The following is a 24,564-nucleotide window of genomic DNA, read 5'->3' as shown; positions in this document are numbered from 1 at the left end:
GTGGTCATGAATCCGTCACATTAACCACATATTAAACACGGGTGATTGGTATTGAATTCTGTTCATGTGGCACCGAAACGATAGGGATGTTTCATTCGGGAATCACAGAATTGCCACAGAATTGCAGGGACCTCAAGGGATCCTCTGGTCTAACCCCCTGCTCAAGCAGGCTCACCCAGGCTCACCTCATGTTACACAGGATCGCATCCAGGCAGATATTTGGAATATCTCCAAAGAAGGACACCCCACAGCCTCTCTCTCTTAAGAAAGAAATCTCCCTTCCCTGGAAGATGTGCCTTGCCAATGCAGATTTTTCCCACAGTGGATTTGGGGTCCTTTTGACCATTTCCCTTGCAAAATGACCGGCTTAAGGACTAGAAACACTTGTGCAAGATGATTCCGTAATTTATTCACCACCCATTGCTTGTTCGTACTCCAAGAGCCTACATGCAAACACAGCACGTGCTTTACCCTCCCTTCATAAAGATGACTGATCTGTATCCATAGCTTTGTTATTCCCAGTGACGTTTTCTCCTCCTTGTAGCAGCTTCTTTTCCAGGAGAGGTGGCTCTGGATCCCAGTGTGGATACAGCGACAGCGCAGGAAGGGCTCGGAGCAAGGCACAGAATGGGCTCCAGGCCCTGCACGTGGGGTGCTCAGCAAGCACAGCATACAGCCTGGAGGATGGCTGGGAGGTAGACAGGTTGTAGGCTTCCCCAGAGGACAGCCTCTGCTCTGACTTTCACGTCAGCATGTAAATAAAAGTGAATAAATTATGTCTGTTAAACATCCGCTTCTCTTTTTGGCCTGCAGGTAAGGCAACACTTCAGAGGAGTCCTGTTCTCCAGTGCTGTTATAAACTAACAAATGTTGAACGTTAGGCTTTTGATTTGGAAGAAAAAAAAAAAAAAAAAAAAAAAGAAAAAAGAAAAAAGAGGTGAGGTACAAATATAGCCAGCAGCTCTTAGCAAAATAATGGGGAGTTAGAAAATCTGCGTTCAGGGTCTCTTTTTCTGTGTTCAGTGTCTTTTGTTTTTTCCATAAGGTGCAAGGTGAGGACTGGGGGATTCCAACCTTTAATCTGTTTCAGATCAGTTTCTGGTCAGAATTGGTGAGGATTCCCAAGAAACTTCTCAGACAACTGGTTTAGGTGGGACCGCAGGTCGCTGAGGTCCTGAAGGAACTGGAGGAATCCGTGTTTGTACTGGCTGCCTGAAGTGTGGAAAGCACATTTAGTGAAATAGTTCATGACTTGAGACACCTGATATTTGTAAACTGGTACTTCATGATTTTTAATCAATTTATAGCATTTATACATGTATTTCACACACAGACACACACAAAATACTCTGGTAGCATTTGCATGTCCCATTATGCTGGTTTCTATGGAAGTAGTAAAGCTGCACTTCTCCTTTAAGCGTTTAATCTATTTCATCTGATATGATGCTGCATGAAAAATGCCCCAGAGCAGGACATGAGCCATTAGGCATTTCACTTACATCGATACAGCAGTGCAAACATAGCAAACAAGAACTAAAGAAGAGTTTAAATTCTACAAACCTTGAACCGGGAAAATGTGATATGGTAAAAAAATCAGGATTTGATGTGGCCGACTAGAAAAGATATTGCAGAAAATCAGGTTAACAGGGAACACATTTCAAAGTGTGGCTCATTATTCAGTATAAAGCTAGTGGTATTTCAGAGGTTATTTTCATTTCCTGTGACATTTCATACTCTTGCGTATTGTGTTTTGATCATTTTTATTTTCTTTTACCAGAACTAGATCCACAGCCTGGCTAAACAGCTTCTCTGGTACTTGGCTGCAGAATTCATAGTTCTATCTTGGCTGCTCTGCTGAGCAGCAGCCTGTTCCATCCCATGCTACTCACAGCCTGTGTTGACAGGGCAGGCAATAAGGTCCATACCTACCCAAACACAAATCTTGTCCAATTTAAATACTTGTAAATTCTGATGGGTTTAGCGTATCAAAACCCACAGAGTCATGAGCAACTACATTAGAGAAAAGGCACTATATAATTTGGATTACCCAGCATGAAGTAATGCATGTATGCGTCTCTCTTACCTGATTATTTCCTGTGCTATGAGCTGGTCTGTTATTTTGCTTTGGTTGCTGCACATTGTTATCCCTGAAATGAAAACCACATTGTCAGGAAAATCCCCATTTGACTTGACAACATTAAGCTGAGTGCTTATCAAGGGACTGGGCTCAGAGGTCTCAATTCTGGTTTTGACTCCACCCATTCCTGGCTTTGGCAACTAATTTCAACTTCTGTGCCACTGTGTCCATGCAATACAATTATAAGTACCGATCAGGAAAGTGCAGTGAATATTGTGAAAAAATGCTTAAGAACTAACAACCTGAGCATTAAACTACCCACATTTACTATTAGCAGGGTAGTCTTTTTCTTTTTGGGGGGTTCTGATTCTTTGTATAAGGTCTGTATCCTGCTGAAGTTATTTGAAGCATGCTCCCAAGTGTTGAAATACACATTTGTATTGCAATACCTGTGTTGTCTTCTACTTTTCCTGCAAAACTTCCTTTTTATTGCGTCGCGCTTAATTACTGCTATTACAATCACAATCAATATTGGCAGCACAAGGAAGAAAAATATAAGCAGACCATCCCGAAGTGATGTATCTAGAGGAAAACAATTACAATCATGTAAGATACTCATCTTGCTTAACCTTGTATTAAAGCGTTTTCCCATTAAAAACTCCTTTCTGTTGTAAAAACTACAATCTTCAAATTATTATAAATCAAATTTAGTAATTAGGATTTTAACATATGTAAGCACAAGTACTTCTTCCTGCTTTACCCACCCCACATTGTATGACATACAACCTTTTTCCTTTCAGTCAACAAACAGAACATTTTGCATGGTCTTTCAGTGTAAAGGCCAGAAAAATCTACTCCATTTTCCCTTCACAGAATTTCATGGCTCTTAGGTGAGGGAACTGCTAGTTGCTGCATGCATCACCTTAATCCTTCCCATTACAGTGAGACCTTTTCCATACATAAAGGCTGCTAGTTTCATTCTCAAGCTGTAGTCCTGCTATATTACACCCATTTTATCTGGTGAATAGTACCTAACTAAATAATATCCAACTATCTAAAAATGTAGTAGTAATTCTAAGCAATTAATGATTTTTATCTCAGACAAAAGAGAGATCAACTTCTTCCTTGGACCAACTTGCTTGATGCCTGCAGACCTACACATCAAATAATAATGTTCATTCTCAAGTCATTCCATGATTAAGCAGCCCATGCAATAGCAAAAAAAGCTTTTGAAAAGAGACTGAAAAACACTCTGTATTAGTAGATCATTTTAATCAGACACTGGAGGCAGAATGAAAGACAGTTTCAGTGTCCTACCTATGTGAGCTGGACCACTGTCAACACTGCCACCATAGCCCGGCTGGTTACAGAAGGGAGGTGCCCACCCCGAATGGCAATGGCAGTTCCCGTTGTTGTTACACACCTAGAGGCCATACGAAAGGGATTAGTCAAGGGAACATCTATTTGATCTACTTTCAACCTCCAATATATATTTGGAGTTACACATTAAGAATTGCATGTGGAAATAAGAATATTCCATAGTATTCCATAGAAATGTATTCACCTCTCTCCCTCCAATCCCAAAACACGGAGTAATACTGATAACAATAGTCCATTCTCTGTAGAAGTTAATCTCTTCTTGATGTTGTTGCTATTTGCCTACACTAGGGTACCATCCAAAGAAGAACTTTTTAGTTTTAAAACCTCTGGGCTCCTTTTTGATTTTTCACAGAGAAATATGTAAATCACGGATCCCTAGTCTGTTCCTTTAAAAGGAATACTTTCCTTTTAAAGTTTGACAGTTCAGTAATATTCAAAGGTTCCCTAGGGAAATTTAGAAGAAATGTCTTTCAGGGTTAGTGCTAAGATGTTTACAGTATACTGGCAATATGACTTGCAGATTAAAAAAGAAAAAAAAAAAGGATTTAACTTTTCATTCAGATCAGAATAAAACAAAGCCATCTGTCAGGTCATTGCTTTTATGGAGGGATTTTGCACCTATCTCTGTCTTCAAGAAATAGGGCATGAAAACACCATCTACTCACCCCATTATTGTTACACTTTTGCTTTACATCACAGCTGTAGCCCAGAAAACTTGCATCAACACACTCAAAATCTAAACAGGCCTGGAAAAAACATTTAGTGTCTTTTACACACAAGACTTCCAAAAATCCCATCCATTTTATAAATATACTATACAAAAATATATGTTTACAAGTCTACGGTTCTTACTTAAATGTCAGGGAACAGGGTTGATAGAACTCTCAATACTTCACAATTTTATAGCTCTGTTTGTCTCAAAGATTTCAAAATCTATGGATGCAGTTTGATGGAAATAATTTCAGTAACTCATAATGTAGCTCACTGATTTGTAGCGTCACATTTTTTTAAAGAGTTAATTAATTGTGTGTGTATATCCGAAAAAGCATATTTTTAATTATATTATAGCATATAAATAAGAGAACAATTTAATGCTTTTGAAAGTTAAGAACTTTCCACTTGGTGGAATATACCACGTAATGCTGCTGTGATTCGTCTTACCTTCTTTTCTCCACAGGCTGTTCCATCGTGAACTTGAGCAGGATCAGGGATATCTGACCCTAAGTCAAAATCAGAAGACCAGCATAAAACCCCAGACGCATTATTGACAACACTCCAAGCAGGAAGATTTTGAAGACTAACAGAAGTGCACTGGACCTTGCCACACAGACTATGCCTGCAGTGAACAGATGATACTCAGAGACAAGATGAACAGGAAAAAAAAAGCACAAAAAACACACCACAATGTCAGTGCAAATACACCATCCAGTCAAACTTAGCTTGCATTTCAAGCAAATATTCTTCTCTTAAAGCTCATGTTTTACAAGTTTATAGCAGATACTTTCTGTTGTGAGCTTGTAGAACATGAGATCTCAGAGTAGAATTTTACATTGGATGTTTTAGGGAAGGGTTTTACTTGCTATCGACTTACTGAACAGAACATTTCTTGTACACTCCACCTTTCATTCCACAGTTTCCAAACCTATCCCCTTTAATATTGGCTTTTTCAAAGCATAGATCAGGTGCTTTTCGTGCCCCTGTGTGAAAAATAGTGAATTTTAGTAAGCCACCACACTGTCTTAAAAATATGAGCAAGAAAACAAAAACTATGAAATGTCTTGTAGAAGACTACAAGCCTTTTATGTTAAATTATAAATGTACCTTTTCCATATATAGCTTCACATTGTGAATCAAAACTCTGGCATACTCCATAGTAGCAGTATGCTTTCATGTCATTGCATGGGTAACCATTCATGATATAAACATCATCTGGACAGTAGGCATAGCTTCCATTGCAGTATTCAGGTAGATCACAGAAATCCATCTTCGATCTGCATTCTGTTCCTGCCACTTTAAACTATAACCAGAGAAGAATGACAGCTCAGTATTTTGCAACAGCAGAAATTCAGTCATGAACCAATGACAGATGGGAATTTCCTGATAACCTTTTAACACTACCACCACCACTCCAACCCCCAAAATCCAACCTAATAATTAGCATCAATTTAGCTTGATAAAATATAGCCTACCTTGCAATTTTTGCAGCACAGTCCTTGAGCACATTGTGATCCAGATGTGAGTTTGCAGGTTGCAGCGTCACAGCAAGGGTTCGTACATTCCTGAAGAACAGACATGAACAAGGGGACACAGTGTTTTTACTTTGCTGTATAGCAAGGAAAGTACATGGTCAAACCAAGTGCATGGATGAACCAAGCATTAAATACTTTCATACTCTCTTTCGTATTCTGAGGTTGATATTCTCCAACATAAAGCAGCATACAGTTTAGCTGCATTTTTTTTTTTTTACAACAAGACATCAGAAAAAAACATATATTTTGACAGGTTGTGGCTCAGGAATATGGGATATGTTTACACTCAGTGAATAATTTTTTCCTAATATCCAATCTAAACCTCCCCTGGCACAACTTGAGGCCATTTCCTTTCATCCTATCAATTGTTGCTTGGGAGAAGAGACTGATCCCCACCTCACTATAGCCTAATTTAAGCTAAGTGTAGAGAGAGAGACCTTTATTTTCCAAAGAAGGAGTAAATATATCCCATTCTTTGAGGAGCATTGTCACAATGTAAATATGACCAACAAAAGCAATGTTGTTGTAGGCTAAGCTTAAGAGTTACAGTTAGGAAACCTGTAAGTGCTATACAGACTAGTAGTCCCATTTACATAACAGAAGTCTCTATGTTGCTAATGTCAGCTCAAAAAATGATGGCATTTCCACATGTTGTGCACTGAAATTTCTTTCTTAGGCATTGACTCAAAGTTCTGTGAAGTCCAGTAACCCTTAACTGAGTTCATATCTAAATTGAAGTATGATTTTAGGCTTTTTCTAGAATTTATCTTTATACAGCTTGCAAAAATATAAACTTATAGGGAAAACTCCTCAGGTACTAATTCAAATCAGGTGCAACAAAAGGACAGTATAATACAAGTATAATACACAAGTATCCAGCTGAATTTCTTTACCTGTGGTTTACCACAGTCACATTCTTCATTGTTATCAACCACATTATTACCACAGACAGGTTCTTTGTAAACATTGCTTGTTTTGGGGGGGTTTCTAAGGCAGTTTCCTCCTCCATTTAGAATAAAGTTCTCAAAATCATCAGCGCTGCAGGTGCTGAAATTCCTGGATCCCCTGGAAAGCATAATATTATTTTTTATTACAAACATTTTGCTTGCAAAAAGACAATTCAAGTCAGACCATTAAAATATTGTCAATCTATAATAAATACCACATTTCAGAATGTTAGGAGATCTTGAGATATTTCCTCTTTATTTTGTATTGGAGGACAGTACTTCTGGAAATAAAAATATACTATATATAACAACTGCAAATACTTTCAGAAGCAAGAGACCATCAGATTAGACATTCTGATGTTCTCTATAAAACAGGCTTTCAAAATTCCTTTGCTGTACTGAGTCCAAAAATGTCTGATTAAAATATACTTTCCAGAAGGACATTCACCTTAACTGCGATTCCCAAAAAACTCAGGAATGCATCTTCTCATAGTAGTTTGGTCCAGCATTCAGTTATGCTGATTTATTAATATAAACGTGAATAGATAAAATAATTTTATGATTCTTATTAGATAAAGCTGAGCCAAAGAACAAATAAACTGAAATATAGGATGAGACATTTTGTTTAAACTAACATTTAAGAGAACCTATGCAAAGGGGGCATGTTTGCACAAACATGGTGAATATACGTAGAGGATTCTCAGCAGGGTAAAAAACCCAACAGCAATATGCTATTATTAAAATGAGCAATTAACAAAAGCCAAGTAAGTTTTAATGAATGCTACAAACAAAGAATGACTAGGTCAGAAAACAGGTAATGTTTTAACTAATTTGAAATTATAAAAGTCCTAAGTCAAAGAATTCATCTCTGTAATTAAACTTTCCATTCACAGAAGTTCTTTAGGATTCATGGAAGTTTCTCAGCTTATCTAGCCACTGCAGATTAAATTAAAAAAATAAAAATAAAAAGTTTATTAAAATAAATGGAAATCTTACTTATCTGTGCTGTACATAATGTAGGATGCAGGACACCTTGCATCATCATGTTTCATTCCAAGGTTATGACCCAATTCATGTGCAACTACTGTAGCGTGACGTAACAAATTGCTATGATCCAACTAATGAAGAGAATCTGTGTTAAAAATTATGAATCTAAAGAAATTACTATGTTTCTATCTACTGAGTTATCCAGGCCACAAGTTTCTTAGAGGCCATGAAGACAATATCAAATTTTATTGCAGAACAAAAGCGGCAAGAACAGATAAGTTGTTTATTTTCAGGCAGGGCCAAGTTCTGCCACTCTTTCTAGGATCATACTCTGAACAGTAGCACAGTTAATCAGTCGTGATATTGATTTTAGTGGGGTGTTCAAAGACAAATATACTATTAAAGAACAGAATCTGCTTCTAAGATTGTCCATTATGTTATGGCATCCCTATGATAAGAAAAGGAACCTCAGGAAATACTGGATCTACCCCCAAGGGTAAAGGAGAAAACACTTTTTTTCTAGCTAGTTTTGACATTTATTTATTATTATTATTATTTTTTTCCCTTTTACAGTCTCATGGAGTATTCTGGACACTTGAAAATATGGTGCATTATGTTCAGCATCTATCCATATAAAGAGCGAAACAATGCACGTATGTTGTAATTGCATTCCCACCCCAAAATACTGTGCTTATGAACCTTAACGTTATGAGGATGGACTTTTCTTATACAACCTTGAAATAGATGAATTACATAAATGTGATTAAAAAATGATTTCAGGACTAAATCAGGCAAGTGGATTGTAACACAAAGAAGACAGAAATTGGGAAATATACGTATTTGTATATAAGCATAAAAATACGCACAAATCTTTACATAAACCCTATGGATAAAACCAGTCCACTCCAAGCCCAGTCTTCAACACCTGGGTGAGTTCACAAAGTGCACATTATCTGTTAGCATGTTCTGAAGGTGTGCCTCTGTGGAATCAATGTCTAGCAATAAATACAACTCTGCGTTATGTAAATGCACAATGCCTTCAATTGTCTCACTAGCAGCACATCTACAAGAGCAGCTCCTGTGCTAGTTTCTTCCACTAAGCACAACATTACGTACTTACAGTGCTGATTGACCCTCCCTGGACATGTGAGCAGACGGTACCTACAAAAGCCATTCCAATGGATCCACCGTAAGAGCCTCTCCCTCTGCAACAAACACAGTTTGAAGGTACTTTTGAAAGAGGGGCTGAAAGTTCACGATCACTACTAAAAGACACTGATAAGTCTGAAACAAATACTGCAAAGCAAAATTTGGTCTTATTAAAGTCAAGAAGAAAGTTGTCACTTTATCATGTTTTCACTGTAATTAATAATGAACATGGCAATAGCATAGATTGAAAACAATGATCAATCACCTAAGCCTGCTGTGTCAGTGCTTTTGAGTTGATTAACTATGAAGAATTCATTATAGTTTCTTCTTCTTTTTTTGAGGTTAAAACACTTTGGAAGTTGAATGAATTTTACTCGCTATATTTTCATTCATGTGCAAAACCAAAATCACATGCATTAGCAACACCAGCAGTGTTGCAGGAGTGGCATTGCCTCTAAATGAAAACTTACATTATGAGATGGCTAACATCATTTCTTGATCGTTTTAGAAGATCTTTCTGTCTCCAAGAAACAAATCTACCCAGTACGTCTCCAGCTGAACCATCCATTACAGATATAGGGTTTGTAACTGTCCATATCTCTAATCCAACCAGAACAATCTGGATGTTTAATGCTCTATACATCTGAAGACAAAAGAAAGAAAAAAAAAAGAAAAAAAAAAAGATAATTAATGTCCATCAATCCAGTTCAACTGAATTATGAAAGATTTTTACTGCTACTGAGCCAAAGTCAGGGAGCACACAGATGTTTAAAAACATCTGGGCTGCAACTCTACAAGACTTGTGCATAGATTCATGACATGTCTCAAATGTTACAAATTGCTGTATAACTTCCAAATACAATTTCAGAACATAACTGTACAGATTTACTTTACTACCTTACTTTGGAAAACTACAGTAAAGTAAAAATTACCAAGTATAGGTGACTGAACTGACCTACCCCATCAACATAATTAATCAGCTCAACTGTTTCCTTTTGCACCGCAGCAGGATCCGATTTCTTCAGCAAAAACTGTAAGATGCCATATGCAAAAGTCAGAGAAAAAAAATAATAATCTAACAAAAAGTATTTAGCATTGGATGAAGTCATTACCCTGTTATTATCCACAACCATAAATAATTCCACATAGCTTTCCTGTGGCAGGACAGCTCGCTTCTTCTGCAAATTAAGAAGCACAATAAGTTAACATTATGAGTAATAAATTCAAGGCATTTAAAATTATTTTTCTCATGATTTTCATTTAATGCTTTTATAAAGTAATGATACATCTTATAATATGGCCTCAAATGCCAATTTGCTTTAGATTTCCAGATCAATATTGGTGTACAAGTAACCTGCTTTTGGTCAGACACCGAGATGCATGAGCTGAATGGCAGCTTTCACACACCCACAGTGGTTTGAGCTCTGCTTTTCTGCTAAATGAGTGCTTCAAGCTATGTTAAATTGGCATTGTGATATCCTTCTGTTTCAGGATTTCCTTAACCCTACTCTTACCAACTTGGGATCCATGAAAATGAGAGCAACAAGGTGTCCTGCTAAACCAAAAGCACCATGCCAAAGCAAGAGCTCCATAGACCATTGACATCTGGAACAGACTGAGGAGATTGCTTGGACTGTAGCCCACAGGAGAAAAACAGAAATGCATTTACCCTCAAAAGTTTTTCCCCACTCGAGGTACTGTTTGATGAAAATGCATATTTCACAGACTGCTTCACAAACATCTTCATCTCATGATGCAGGCTGTCGTTCTGCATACCACATCGGAAAGGGATATGCTCCATGTCTTCTAACCGGTAAAACATGTGTTCAAATGTGCTGGATGAGTTGAGTGGCTCCATTCCATACCATTTGCCACCAATGTAGATAATCCCTCTAGCAAGCATAAAAGAATTGAAAATTATTTTTCCCTCATGGATATGACTAGGTGAATGAACAACAGATGAATACTTAAAAACTGTAACTCTTCATACCACTATTTTGACATAAATGATTATTTGAGTTTGCATAAATTTGCAGAACAGCCAAAATGGCATCTCTGTTCTGCTTAGTGAAATCCAGTAGTACCTGAAATACCAGTAGTTTGATAATTTTATTCTTAATTTAAAGGAATGCCATGAAATATCTTTATTTATTGTGAGTGGCATCTCAATTTGATACTATACACATGAAAGATACGTAGGTGAACTTTGTTCCATTGCCTCTTCCTGCTTGTCAAAAAGATACCAAGCTGAACAAGGCTGCTAGGACTGGCAAGTGTATCTAAATCCAGGTGATGAGCCAAACTCATTGAAGGCAGAAAGCACTGACATGCTCCAGGCACATTCTGAGTATCTGCCTGATCTGCTGTGCATGCCATCTCCTTTTGCCAGCTTGTATAGACCGATACTGTCAGGGGAATACCTAAAACTATTATGCATTAATCTGCCACCTTCATGTTTCTCAGATAAATGTAATTTTATCATATTTGAAACACTTTCATTATTCTGAAAGCTAAATTCTAAATGCAGCCTATCAACAGTATCTGTCACAGGGGAGGGAAAGTATAAAACCTCTATAGAGTTTCAGCTTCATCAAGAGGCAAAATGTAAAAAAACATTTACAAGATAGGATTGTGTTTTCTTTCCGGGTGTATAATGAATATCAGCAGGTTTTTTTGTTTGTTTGTTTTTAAATTGGTGATACTGCACAATTAATTATCTTGAAGTAAAAAGGAAGAAGTAATACCTCAGGCCATCGCATGTGCTAAGAGCAAGCATTGAGTCAGCCATTCCTTCAACAGTGCCATGATAATAACAGTGTGCCTGAAATGCAACAAAACCACATAATTAATAACAAAATAAGGCAGCTGCATTCAAATACAAACTTATTTTGTTACCAACCCTATTATTTGCATGACATTAAATCTGGCTTTTGCATATTTAAAGTGTTCCCTTTTCTAAAATAATCCCAAAGTTCTTGGAGTAAAATATTATTTGATGTGAGTAACTACAACAGCATTTGTTCCCTTAGTTCTAGAAAACAACCGGCTTTTTCGTTTAACCCATCACCATCTTTTAACAAGATCTTTGTATCTATATTGCTCATTGTGTTCTTAGACAGAATCCTCTCACAGGCTGATCTGAGAAGCTCTCCCATGCGCAAAGCAGTCTCACTAAGCCAACATGCAGCTGCAAGTAGAAACTTAAATGTAAAAGCATTCTTAAGGCTTGCTCAAAACTATAGAGCTTTGATGCTGCCATTGTACCTTTAATTGCATATTATGCAAAGGTGACCTACTTGTGTAGCTCAAATTTAGCCTTGGCATAATCACCTGGTGTCTCCTTTCACAGCTTACAAAAGTGATGCTGTATAATCATATGAGGACAAGGCCACTCCCTCATAGAACACAGAACCTGATGTTTTATATCTCAGGGAATTGTTAAAGATAAATGCCACAAATATGAAAACCTGAAAATCTCTCTTTCCTAGCAGGTATATTTTTCTTCTGTGTATGCACTTTATGTGCATCACTTGCATTTTCCCCTCCAATGCCAAAAATGTAAACAATTTTCACTCTTGTAGGATACAGACAAAAAGAATTTGGAGTGAATGGTTTTGTACATTCAAGTTTGCTTTGGAAACACATTTAGATGCATGTACACTCTTGTTGCTGTCCTCAGCTCTAACAATTTGTTAATATGGCCTTCAGTTCATAAAAGTTGTTTTTCCTGATTTGAGGAAACTCTTATGCAAAAGGGAAATTTTATTATGTACAATACCTTGATTTTTGATTGTGTTGCCTCCAGTGTCCCATTTTTTCTGTACGTATATAGCATAAAATCTTTGCTAACAAGGTCTCTGGAAACAAAAATAAACTACTGCTCTTTTAAGAGTCTATAAAGCAAGAAATAAATCAGGAATCCTAGTAAGTATTACATTGTTAGCAGCATACTCATGCCACATTATTATTAAAATTCACAGACATGAAACAAAATATCTTAAAAATGAGCTGCACTATTTGGAAAGTAAGTCATTTTGAAATATTTTAACTAAAACATCCATAGATTATGACCTGAGCAGACTATGCCATAGGAGGGCCTGGATTATTTTTGACTCTGGAATGAGGAACAACAACAGATATTTTTTTTCCAAATGCAACAACACTAACAACCCTCCCCTCCCTGCCAATAAAGAGCTACTGTTGAATTTTCCATAAGGATTTCTGAAACTTACTGGTTGTGGTGCTAATATAAAATTAATCTAATTTCTGCACTAGAATAAATATTTAAAAATATTAAAAATATTTTTTACAATCTAAAAATACTTGTCTATATGCAACAAAATTCCAAGATGGATCGCTTACTCAGAACACTGTCACATACTTATTTTTCTTCAGTGTTAGGAGGTATGTTCCATTTCTTGTTTTAATTGAGTAAGAAAGATTGTCATCTGAATGCTCCTGAAAACAGAACAAAAGTTATCACTTAACTATATTATTTTCTATTTGGGTATGTCAGTTCCATGTTTTCTTTGATAACAGAGATCCAACTACTATACATCTTTGAAGTATTTACCAGATTCACAGAACACGCACTCCTAATCCTCATGCTCTGTATATTACAAAGTTTCAGCAACACACTCTACATTCTTTCCTATGGAAAGTTTAAATTCTATTAAGCTATGAATATTCATATGGAAGACATAATGAAAAAGTACAAAAACTACACAAGAAATTACGTATATCTGCCATTAGAGACTTGTACAGGGAATGTAAAAGATATGCAGTCTATAGAAAAATGAAAAACTAAAACTTATGGTATTAAAACAACAAAAAAATAAGAAGAATCAGTATACCTAAACCTAGGCAACCATGATAGTTTTATAGGCTCAGAAACAGATACTCCAGAGACACTAGTGAAGAGGAAGTAGACATAGCTTGGATGAAGGTTGGCCAGATTCAGGTTCCCAAGGAGGGCACAGCCCATGTATTTTTTTGCTAAACTATCACATAAAGTTTTATGACACTCCTTATGTAAATCACCTGTAGCCGGATGAACGACTCACAAATTCTTCCTTTGTTAATCAGTTTGCACAAAGATGACTCATGGAATTTTATTATCAGTTACTTCAGTAATTAAACTCTGTATCTGGTGCAAAGGTAACCTTAGAACCAAAGAATTAAGGCTCAGACCTTTCTCTCTTAACTCATTTACCTGTACGACTTTATGGAACCTCTTGTACAAGGTGAGCATCTGCCCTTTAGCCAATACATGGCTGAAATCTTCTGGTTATTCGAAGACAAGGTACGATGAGCCAAAGAACACATAGAGCACAGACAGTAGTTCAACATCTAATCACACTTGGAGGAAACAGAAATATTCTCCTTGTTCTTACTTCTCTCTAAAAAGGTTGTTAACAGGACTAGAAGTTTGAAAGGCTTTAACTTAGAGTTGCAGTTACAGCCCTTTATGGAAACAAATTTACTCAAAACTACCTGAAAACACTTAAGAATCTGAAGAAATAGCACATTTCTTCACAAAATAATAAATATATAACATACACAGTGTGTGTGTGTGTGCATTATAGGACAATATTGTGAAAAACAGCAATATCAGATGAAAAAAAAACTGGACAGAACAACAAACCTCATGAAAAAATGTGTGATGTTTCTCTTTGCCTGTCAGACGTTGAGGAATAATTGTTTCAAATGTTGAAACTCTGGACATCTCTTCAGAAGATACCCCTAAAAATAAAGTTTGAAATTTCTAAGGAACCAGAAAGGATGATTAATAAATATATTGTGCAGAGTGGTGATCACTGAAAAATAATTCTGCTCAGGTCATAGATGAAGAAAGAGTAATTTCAGCTGCATGGGACCCAACTGTCCATGCTCAGTTTGGTAGGTTCTGTGTCTGCCAGAGTTCCTGGATTATGCTGAGAAAATCACAGAAATCAACATTTTCTTTCATGGCCAAAGTTTCCTTTCATGGAAACTTCTGCTTAAAGCTAGACTCTTCTAGAGTACATAAAGAGAAGCTATCAAGTTACTTAAACAATTCTCACATATTTTAACCCAGACTGTTAACTTTGTATGTTTGTCTATCATTTCTGAAACTCCTCTTTCTTCCATGACCTATACTTTTAACCTGAAGCAACACAGAAAGTTTCAATAACTGTCTTCTCTGTCCACCCATCTGTCCCCCTCCTAGTGATTTTTGAGGTAGCTGGCCAGTTAAAATTAACTGTGCAAGAGATTTTGACATCTCACAATCTGTTAAGTTTCTCTGAGTTTTGTGAAATCACCTCACTGCTGTCAGGAACGATGTGCTGATATGTCAGTAGATAGCAGGGCTCTCCAGGAATGGCTGATGGATGTTTGTTCAGCAACAGTCATGTTTCTCCTGCATTCTTTGCAAAATGTTTGGAACCTTTTACATTATATCAGAGTTATCTCCAGAACTGTCATTCTAACTAAGGAAGTTAAAGATAAGAAATCAGCTGAGTATCTGGTTTCAGATAAATGGTTTTACAGAAAACAACAATCTCTACTGACTTTTTTTTTTTTTTTCTCCTTTCCTTTTCCTTGTCTGCTCATCAGTCTGGTTTCATTTTGGTCAACAGAGACATAACCATTGTTTTTAAACAGGTTACAGAGTCAATAATAACATAACATGGGTTATAACAACCAAAGTAGCTTCCTACTTCTTAAATTGTTCTTTTATAAGGAAACAAAGAGATTTCTTCTCGTTTATAGCAGTACAAAGTTGACCTCAGCTTCCCAGGTTTCTGTGAAAGAATTTCATAACTGCAAAGAAGCCACAGAGCACTCATGAATCACCCATTCAAAGTGAGGAGGAGGATTCCTCAGTGTAATGATGATCTCTACCTATCAGATAACATCAGGATTTTTGAAAGCTGGGTTCAGGCAGCCTATGATCAACATTAAATACTGTCATTACAATCAAAACGTGGAAGTTGCTATTAACAAACAGGTCTGCAGGTAACTTTGGCACTCCATATTTACTTTTATTTTCATCAGAAATAACTTGATTAACTAAATGGTAAAATCTGTTCCGTGAGTTAAGTATATGTGGAACTAACAGTGGAAATGTGGTCCTAAGAGTTTAAGTTTTGACACCTGAAGGCAGGAAAGCACTAGTACAGTCACAAGAACATCACCTTCTAAGAAATATTTCAGGCATTAAAACTAAGTCTAAAATATGAAGCCAAACCATAAATGTAGAGGAGTTAATGAGGAAATAAAACTCAAGCAAGTTCCCTCACATTACTGAAGATCTAAACCTTTTTCTAGACTCTTTACTATTCATCAGTGACAGCAGCTACAATTGTCACAACCGTGTCCTGTATAGAAGATAATGTTTTTAAACATCTACTACATCATGGAGGGAAACAAACAAATAAACACAAAGAGCTAAACTATAAAAATTTTCAAACTACAGTGCTTTATTTATTTATTTATTTATTTTTTCTTCCTAAAACGAAGTTTCTTGGTTAGGAGATCTGCTAACAGCCTATAGCCCAGGGAGAGCTGTGACCGGATTTGAGAGGTGTGCATATTTACCATCAGAACCAGGCACTACAAGAAGACTTAGAGAAACTGTCTGAATACATAACAAAACCAAAAAGCGTACCTTTTATCCCAAAAGAGCTTCCTTTTAATGTTAGTCCAACGGTGAACAAAAACAGGCTGTGTTTTAGCATGACCAGATTTCCTGGAGAAAGCACTACGGTATGTGGGGAGGCACAGTGCACTTGGCTCTCAGCTGCCCGGCACGGGAGAACTAGAAGAACAAGAACGCTCTGCTCTGAAGGTAAACAATCGAAAAAGCACTCCGATACCTCACCTCTGCCAGGGAAACGGGAAGTAAAATTTCATCCATTAGGCTCGCGAGAAAACTGGTTAGGCAGCTTAACGCAAATAAAAAGCAGCACACTCTGAAATACCGATTGGAGACGGGCAGATAAATCGTGTCAGGACCAAACTGGTTTATTCCAAAAGATTTAGGCTGATACCACCTGAGATACAGTTGGAGATTATATGAGATGAGGAACATAAAACGTTGCTACCAGTGGATACAATAATTAGGATATTTATACTGGCCACCATCAAATCAGTAAAATCTACTCTTTGAAATTTCATCTTGCTCTTTATTTTTCATTATTTTATCTTTACTTTAAAAATATCAAAAATGCAGTGCATACGAACACGTGGAAATCCCACAAACATATATCACACAAGGATTTTAGCCAGTTGCATTTGCATTAAAGATAATTTTCCTCACCCAAAGTCTGTAATTTTGAGGATCTCATCACTTTTCTGGGATCAGAATAATCTTCTGAGGCATCATGCAGCCACATCATCATCCAAAGCAGAAAACAAATGCTTCTAAAGCTGGGTGAATTTGCAATGCACTTCAGAAGTATCATGCACATTTAGAAACTCAAATAGGAGGCTAATACAACACAGTATTCAAGCTAAAGCATTTGTATTAATTAATTTTAATTCATTCATTTTAAATTAAAATAGAACAAACCCATTGTTTTTTCCAGTGGTAATGCACATAAAGGAATGGCTTAATTATTTTATATATATTTTTTAAAAAAGCAGAGATGCCAGCAGTGTTTGTAATAGTGTCTTGTGTAAAGCCTGTTCAAGCCCATCTTTCTATTTAAAGCAGCTAATTAATTTGCTTCAGCCAAAGCACCAGGCGGACTGGGAGACCCGATACCCACACTCCCTGAGTACATCTGTACCGTAGCATCAAGAGAAACTTTCCCTGACTCCAGAAGCCGGGACCTTACTGAAAATTAAATGAACCCAATCTTTAATTTATATTCCCTTCCTCCGTGACACACTACTAGCACGCAGCGCAGGAAACAGGGCTGCGGTACTCCAACTTTTCCCATTTTATCAAGTTCTGTACCACCGTCACGCTTTTAGGGCTTTTTTTATGTGTCCGGAAGAGCGGTTTCAGGTTGTTTGTTTATTTATTTATTTATTTATTTTTACTGACAGGGACCACGGGCGCGCTTGCTCACGCGGAGCACCGAGCCCCCCGGTATCCACAGCAGGGGTCTTTTGCTCGCCACGGACCCCCGGGGGGCGAGAAGAGCCTGGAGCCGACCCCTCAACGCAGACCCCGGATCCGACCCGCGGGCTCGGTGCCTGAGGGATTAATTCCCTTGATGAGGGTCGCCCTGACAGCGGCCGCCCTTTTGCCGCCTCCTCACACAGCGCCCACCCCCAGCGCATGCGCGCGGTGGCCGCCATGTTAGGGCGCCCTCCTCCCTCCCTCCCTCCCTCCTTCCCTCCCCGTCCCGGCGGGGCGATGGCGAGCGGCTGCGGGGCGGCCGCTCCGCACCCCGGCGGCCCCGGGGAGCCTCCCGGCGTGGCCGTGGGGTGCTCGTGGCCCTGCTCGCCACCGGGCGAGTTAGCCCGGGTGCTGTGCGTGCGGCGAGGCGAGGCGGCGGGGCCGTGCGGCGCTTCCCCCGGCGGCAGCGAGGCTGTGGCGGTGGTGGTGGAGGCGGCGGGAGGCGGTGGGGGAGAAGCGGGCTGCGTGCTGCAGCTGCAATGCCGGCCGCCCGGCGCCGAGGAGGTGGCCGCAGTCGGTGTGGTGAGCGAGGCCCGCAACATGGAGGTGTACGCGGGCGAGGAGTACTGCGGCACCGGCCGCGGAGAGAGCCTGGGCTCCGCGGGGACGGGGGGGTGAGTGAGCGGGCTCCCGCCCCGCCGCCATCTTCTGGCCGCGGGCGGCGCCTCAACGGTGCTGGGGGGCGAGGAAAGGGGGGGGGGGGGTGGAGAGGGGGAACGTGGTTTTGTGGCTCTGCAGCCACCGAAACGCTTCAGTCGCTCTAAAATCTTACTCCGAAGTGCTGCTGGGTGAGACCGCAACAAGGGTACGTGCTCCTTTCCTGTCCCGTTTAACCCTGGGCAAAGCGTCTGCCTGCTGCTTTAGTGGGGCTCTCCTAGCAGGTGCTTGCCAGGAGGTCTCGCCTCTCTGGTATGCAGTCACCTCAGGCTTCAAGAACAAGAGAGAAAAATAGAAAAATAAAAGGTTTTTGTTTTCCCCTTCGATGTTGCCTTCCGTGCTTCGCCGGGGGAGTTAAAAACAATGTCTTTTCTCTTTTGTTTTTAAGTCGTTACGTGGCATATCTGCTTAATTAACTAATTAAAAACAACCGACTCAGAGCCTCAGGGAGGATGTGTGAATAACGTACTGAACCCCAAAAGCTGCTCTAGCAGATAATGTACGTACACATACAAATCGCTTCTTATACACCTGTCTGATCGGCTTCAATACAAGTTGAATATAAGCATTAAAACTGCTGTACCACAGCAGAAATGTGTTTGAGCCAGTCTTGTTTCTTATCTGAATGTCTACTGCTACTGTGTATTTCAATGAAATTAAAAGTAACTTTGTATTAGTGATGTCACAGCTTGCTTATTTTATTTTTGTAGTGAAACTGAAAAGGTTACTTTATACAAAAAGTATCTGAAACTGGAATGCCCGGCAGCCTCCTGTAGAATTAAGGTAGGGAGTTCAACATAGCTGTTTAATTTTCATTGTCTCTTTAATCATTTAATTGACTAAATTGCATTGCTCTTACTCAATTACAGATATTTTTATGCAGTAATCAGTTCTTATAAAATGTAAAATCAGTTACCTATGATAGTCTTCATAGGTATCTTAATTTGGGATCATGATCTTCTTTTTATGAAGACCTAATATATATGATCAAGATATCCTATTAGAGAAAAAGAAAACATAAACCAGATAAATTACAGGTAAACTACAGTTGCTATATAATTAGAATTGTAAACTCTGTGTTACTGTATGCTAGTAATAATAACTCTGTGATGGAGGTAAATAATCTTAGGAAAATCTGTGCAGCTACTGCTTGTCTTAAGTACTTTGAAGATGAGGAGCTTGTTGATCTTAAGGTCATGCAACCTCCTTCTGTTCCAGTCAGAATTCTCCTAAGAGTAATAGCAAGGAGAAATCCGCTTTATTTCCCTGGAAAAGAGTTCAGCATATTCATACAAAGAAAACATATTTTTTTTTTTCCCCTAACCAAAATACTTTTTTTCCTTCTTGTGATAGCTGCTCTCCATTGGTGAGAAACAAAGGGTACTCATCAGTAAAATAATTGTAGAAGTGAAAACAGTGTCTGCAAAACTAGCAACTGATTTTCCTTCACTAGGATCGAGCATAGATCTAGACAGAGTCCAGACTATAATGGAATCTATGGGATCCAAGTTGTCTCCTGGTGCTCAGCAACTCATGGACATGGTCCGATATCAGCAGAAAGTAAGTTATTGTCCTGTTCCGTAAGCATGAATAGTATCGATCTATGACTTTGCCTTCCATAATGGTCAAGCACGTTCCAAACAGATTTGGTGAATAAGGTTTTTTACCTAGACTTCCTGCCGCCGTAATCCTGGTTGAATTATTTCCCTCTGCTTTTCCCTAGGAATATAATTCACAAATATTTTTAAAGTCATTGTATTATACTATTAGAATGCTGTAATTACTAGAGTTTTGAAGTATATACTAGTTGTTATGGTATAATTTTCAGTCTATTTTAATATTTAAGTCTATTGTTTTTTTCTTGCCATCAGAACAGTTTACCTCTTGGCGACAAACTTAGTTGGATCTTTGGGAAAAATTCAGACTTTGGAGATGAGAATCCAGTAGATGGATTACATGGTGCAACTGTTCAGATGTCACAGGATCAATCAGCCAGTGAATCTTTATCTGTCAAAAATCCTTTAACAAGCGAAACAGTATGTGAAGATTCAAAAATAAATCTTGATCAGAACGCGCAGGTACCTGAAAGAGAGAATGTTTCTGATTCTGGAGGACTTACTACCCAGCAAAATACAGTTGACTTCAGAAACGATCTTAAAGTCATGGGATCTTTGCTTATGCAGGAGCAAACAAACCAAAATGTAGCTAGTCCACAGGTGCTTCTTCCTTTTCTTCAAAACATCTGTAGTCAGGTTAATCATCTTCGGCTAAAAGACGGTGATAGGCATCTCAGTAAAAATACGGTGACTAAAGAGGAAGGCATTCAGGCTGTTCGGTAAGTTAAGTTTGATATGCGTAGCGTAGTAATAGTTTGTATGAGAAAGTTTTTTTTTGTTTGTTTGTTTGTTTTAAAAAAAAGCATTTTATTCTCAATAACAGCAATAGCGAGTCTTAAAATATGTGATTTTGAAGACTGGTGACAAACATGACTACAGTTTTTCAGATGAGTTGCTCAAAGATAAGATTTTTCTAAAAGAAACCACAAAATCATTTGATTTGCTAAATTATTTTTGTCTTCTTTGTGCATCTTTTCTTTCTCCTGCCTTCCACCTTTTATGGTTTAAAAAATGTGTGGTGGTTCTGTTCAGTTACATGCATTTAGTATGTTTTTCTCCTCTGTTAATCCGTTTTCACTTCAACTGCTTCTGTCTCCTAAATTGTCACCCTGTCCTTGTTTCCATGTTGTGCCATGATCTCTCTGCTGTCCTTGGTGTATCTTATACCATCAGTCTTTCCTATACCTCCTTGCTTCTTTGCATGTACAGTGCAAACTTCATTCTAGCAGTGCAGCCAGTTTGATAGATACCCAAAGAACCGTAGAAGAAATGGTGAGATGTAGGAGTGTTGCCTAGGAGGCAGAGTTCTAATAATGCTCGAATATCTCCAGGGCCTGGGAAAGTACAGTGCTTTTAACGATTACTGGTGTGGAAATAAATAATGCATAGTGTATGTAACTCTGGAAACACTGTACTTGGAAAGAATAAAGCCTGTCATGCTGATGCTGTTTGAACTTTGTTTATACTGCTGAGGTATATGGATTTTGTTATTCATAACTGCTCCTTCTAATGTATAACAGCCTTTTTAAAAAGTAAGGTAGAAAGATGGTGACTGTATATCTTCTTGTTTATTAAAAAAAATCTCACATTTAAAACGTAGCAGACAGGAAAGATACTTTGCTTATGCTAAAAACCTAATACCATCCAAAACCCATTGTCTACAAAATGAGATGTTAGACTTAAATGAAGTTCAAGTACACAGATTGCTATTTTGCCCCTTGTTAAGAAATACTAATTCTTAACTTGCTCTTTTTACAGAGTAGAACAGCAGCCTATTTGCTCCTATTTGGAAAAGATCATCTCAAAAAATATGGATCTGATGGAGAAAAAACTAATGGACTATATTGATCGCCAAATCCAGGCTCTTCAGACGCACATAGATAATAAAATGGTTCTGTTAATGGACTTGGTTCAGAACTCAAAGCAAAACAAAATTTCACAAGCACACTATGATTCTAGTGAGGGGTTCTCTAATGGAGAACGATAAATGTATATAGATGTAGAACTCCAATATAAGTATTTTTAAGGGCAATTACTCTTTACAAAGCTAAGTATTTATGGAGTTATAACCATAAAGAACCTCAGTGTTGTTAACTTGCATTTTGTTACTGTAATTCTACCCACTATTGTACACAGTTGTTAGCTTTATGAAAGATCATAAGAATGTGTGGTTTTCCTAAATAAGAATTTTGTATGCCCTTTGTGGCTTATTTATTTAAAGAGCGTTGCTAAAAGCCTTGTAAAACACAGTTTCCCACTTTCAGTTTGAACAATAGAGAGGAACACTCTAAATAAACTGAGTTACAGCTTCTCTCTTTAAGTACATGTAATTAATTCAATTTTCTTCTGTCTTGTGTGTAATGTGTTACCCCTGGAAAGCAACATGGTTTCCTTGTGGCTTTGGATTGTTCTAATGGGACTGCTGTTGAAGTGGTTTATTACTCCAGCTGTGAAAGGAATGGTAGTACTTGTATTGCTTCATTTAAACTCTGCAAGAAATCAGGTGTACAGAGGTAGAATCCTTAACCTGGGTTTGAAAGCTCTCCTGGCTGTACAGGCACCAAAATTAGCAATATAGGCTCCATAAGTGATGTCTAAAATGGGGATGTTAGGCTTTTTCCTTTATAAATGAATTGAGCCATGGGAACAACTGTAATAGATGTATACAGAGCAGATTTGTATTTATCCATGTTTCACTATCTGAAGAAAGTACTTCATTCATGGTCCTTCCCCAGGGGGACCTCCTATGCAAAACAGAATGTGCTGGGTTAGGATCTGCTGCGTTTTAGCAATCTTAGGCCAAAGAAGTAGTTCTTACTGTGTCATGTTTACTGTAATCTCTTTGAATCAGATCTGCTGTCATTTGAGGAGGTACAAGTATGTCTTAGAGGTCGGTCTTCATACTCCATTTTGATAATTGTTCTTTGAAATCTGGGGTGCACCGTTTAACTTTGACTGTACAGGGACTTAACAGTGGACTCCTAAGTTGAACATAGAGTGATTGCATTTGGTGTCTTAAAATGCTTTGAGCAAAAGCTATAGATGGAGAAGCAAGTGTTGAAAGAACAGGTGGAGGCACGTAGTAGGCACGTACAATCCAGGCTCTTTACCTGGCTTACCTAATTTTTTCTTCTACTCCAAGAAAACTGATGTATTTTGAAGACAATCAGCAACCCACAAAAGTAGATTGCAAAGACAGGACAACTTGTATAGAACAAATATCTCATAGACGTCCCTCAACATAGCTCATGCCAAGTACTGTTTCAAAGTGATTTGAAAATATAAAAAGATTTTTTTTTTTGAAGAAGGACCTAAATTCTCATACTTCAGAGGTATAAAATTACTTCTAAAGTTACTTTTGGATGCTTTCTAAACAGTAACACCCTGATGTAGACACCAGCATTCTTTCAACTCAATTTGAGATACAGTTGAGGTGATTCTCTTTTTATAATTAAAAAGGTTGAAGTGTTTCCAAGCATTGTTGCATTCTGGGGCTGTTAGTTTATTGAGTATGTTCGTTGGCTTGTTTTTTTTTTTTTTTTTTTCCCCTCTCCCCTCTTTGACAAATCTGAACAGAAGTTGGCACAAATTCACAACATCCTAAAGTAGTTAATATGAACTCTGGATTTTCTGGTAGCCATATGCTGGCTGGCGTCTGTAATATTTTAGTATTGCAGCTACCACAATAATAACATTTGAAATCAAAGCCACAAATGAAAGAATGTAGAAGCTCTTTCCTTGCAGGTTTGAGGTTTCTTCAGCATCTGTTTTAGTGAGGGTTCCTGTGTAGAGGAAAAAAAAGAAAGTGGCATGTTTAAAGTTTTCTGAATACCGTGTCATTTCAGTGAAGGTTTGGCATTTTTCAGATATTTTTTCTGAGGGGTTGACCATACTGATTTGCAAATTCTGAACTTGTACTGAAGAGGAGCTGTAAAATTTTATAATAAAATGATAATGCATAATAGCATCACAATGTTGTTAAATACTTTTGTATCACTGCAGTCAAGTTCTTGCCCATCAGTGTTACCATTATCTTCAGAAATGGATATGGGATATGTTGTTGAAGCAATGTTGGGCAAAAAAGGAACTTGTAATTCTAACCCTGTACCTTCTAAGAGTTGACTAGATGGTCGTTGGTAAAGTTGGTTATCTTTCTGTAAATCATGAAAAGGACACTATGGGAATTAATATGTTTTATAATACCTTGAATGTGATCTGTTTGCGCTAGAAACTTTTTCATTTGTAAATGTGTCCTGTTTCTAGCATGTGGTTCCAAATTTTTTCACTCATTAAAATAAATGGGAATATGTTTAAAGTGCTGCTAAAGTTGAGAGGTTAATAAACGTTTCATGTATTAGTATTAAGAGCCTGAGTAATGGTAAAGCATATG

The 24,564-nt window shown here is 37.9% G+C and overlaps 3 protein-coding genes across 4 annotated transcripts in view; 1 reads left to right on the top strand and 2 right to left on the bottom strand.

Annotated features, from left to right (window-relative positions):
- Positions 1 to 1,102: 1,102 nt before the first annotated feature.
- Positions 1,103 to 16,510, bottom strand: LOC116491361 (disintegrin and metalloproteinase domain-containing protein 9-like). Its single transcript, XM_032191241.1, has 22 exons — positions 16,429 to 16,510; positions 14,434 to 14,531; positions 13,171 to 13,247; positions 12,568 to 12,646; positions 11,534 to 11,610; positions 10,459 to 10,681; positions 9,902 to 9,967; positions 9,749 to 9,820; positions 9,260 to 9,432; positions 8,761 to 8,845; positions 7,650 to 7,771; positions 6,600 to 6,771; positions 5,647 to 5,736; positions 5,279 to 5,474; positions 5,049 to 5,154; positions 4,619 to 4,793; positions 4,123 to 4,203; positions 3,395 to 3,500; positions 2,527 to 2,659; positions 2,073 to 2,147; positions 1,561 to 1,613; positions 1,103 to 1,212 (listed from the first exon to the last, which is right to left on the bottom strand). The coding sequence occupies exons 1-22, from the start codon at positions 16,508 to 16,510 to the stop codon at positions 1,103 to 1,105; spliced, it is 2,451 nt and encodes an 816-aa protein (XP_032047132.1).
- Positions 16,511 to 18,138: 1,628 nt separating this feature from the next.
- Positions 18,139 to 24,489, top strand: C7H10orf88 (chromosome 7 C10orf88 homolog). Of its 2 annotated transcripts, XM_032190999.1 has the most exons (6): positions 18,139 to 18,515; positions 19,269 to 19,341; positions 19,912 to 19,924; positions 20,012 to 20,118; positions 20,430 to 20,893; positions 21,933 to 24,489. In XM_032190999.1, exons 1-6 carry the CDS (start codon positions 18,139 to 18,141, stop codon positions 22,159 to 22,161), a joined length of 1,263 nt encoding a protein of 420 aa, XP_032046890.1. In that variant the 3' UTR covers positions 22,162 to 24,489. The 2 variants fall into 2 exon arrangements, with proteins under 2 accessions (XP_032046890.1, XP_032046889.1); XM_032190998.1 differs by having other exon boundaries at positions 19,912 to 20,118.
- LOC116491360 (deleted in malignant brain tumors 1 protein-like) overlaps positions 23,784 to 24,564 on the bottom strand; it is a 112,329-nt gene continuing 111,548 nt past the window's right edge. Inside the window, exon 49 of the mRNA XM_032191240.1 lies at positions 23,784 to 23,956. Coding sequence (XP_032047131.1) covers positions 23,784 to 23,956 — 173 coding nt within the window. The remainder of the gene's footprint in view (positions 23,957 to 24,564) is intronic.

The sequence above is a fragment of the Aythya fuligula genome, chromosome 7, assembly GCF_009819795.1.
Source record: "Aythya fuligula isolate bAytFul2 chromosome 7, bAytFul2.pri, whole genome shotgun sequence".
Lineage (NCBI taxonomy): Eukaryota > Metazoa > Chordata > Aves > Anseriformes > Anatidae > Aythya > Aythya fuligula.
The sequence above is the reverse complement of the archived record's forward strand: the minus strand, read 5'-3'. Positions and strand labels throughout refer to the sequence as shown.

Bases quoted from the DNA above. Each gene is read 5' to 3' on its own strand.
- C7H10orf88 (XM_032190998.1), top strand. From the start codon at position 18,139: ATGGCGAGCGGCTGCGGGGCGGCCGCTCCGCACCCCGGCGGCCCCGGG. The intron at 18,516-19,268 runs GTGAGTGAGCGG...TTATTTTTGTAG, and splicing joins GGCTCCGCGGGGACGGGGGG to TGAAACTGAAAAGGTTACTT. The intron at 19,342-19,911 runs GTAGGGAGTTCA...TTCTTGTGATAG, and splicing joins CAGCCTCCTGTAGAATTAAG to CTGCTCTCCATTGGTGAGAA.
- LOC116491361 (XM_032191241.1), bottom strand. From the start codon at position 16,510: ATGCTAAAACACAGCCTGTTTTTGTTCACCGTTGGACTAACATTAAAA. The intron at 7,772-8,760 runs GTAAGTACGTAA...TCTCTTCATTAG, and splicing joins AGGGAGGGTCAATCAGCACT to TTGGATCATAGCAATTTGTT. The intron at 5,737-6,599 runs GTAAAGAAATTC...TCTGTTCTTCAG, and splicing joins GTGACTGTGGTAAACCACAG to GAATGTACGAACCCTTGCTG.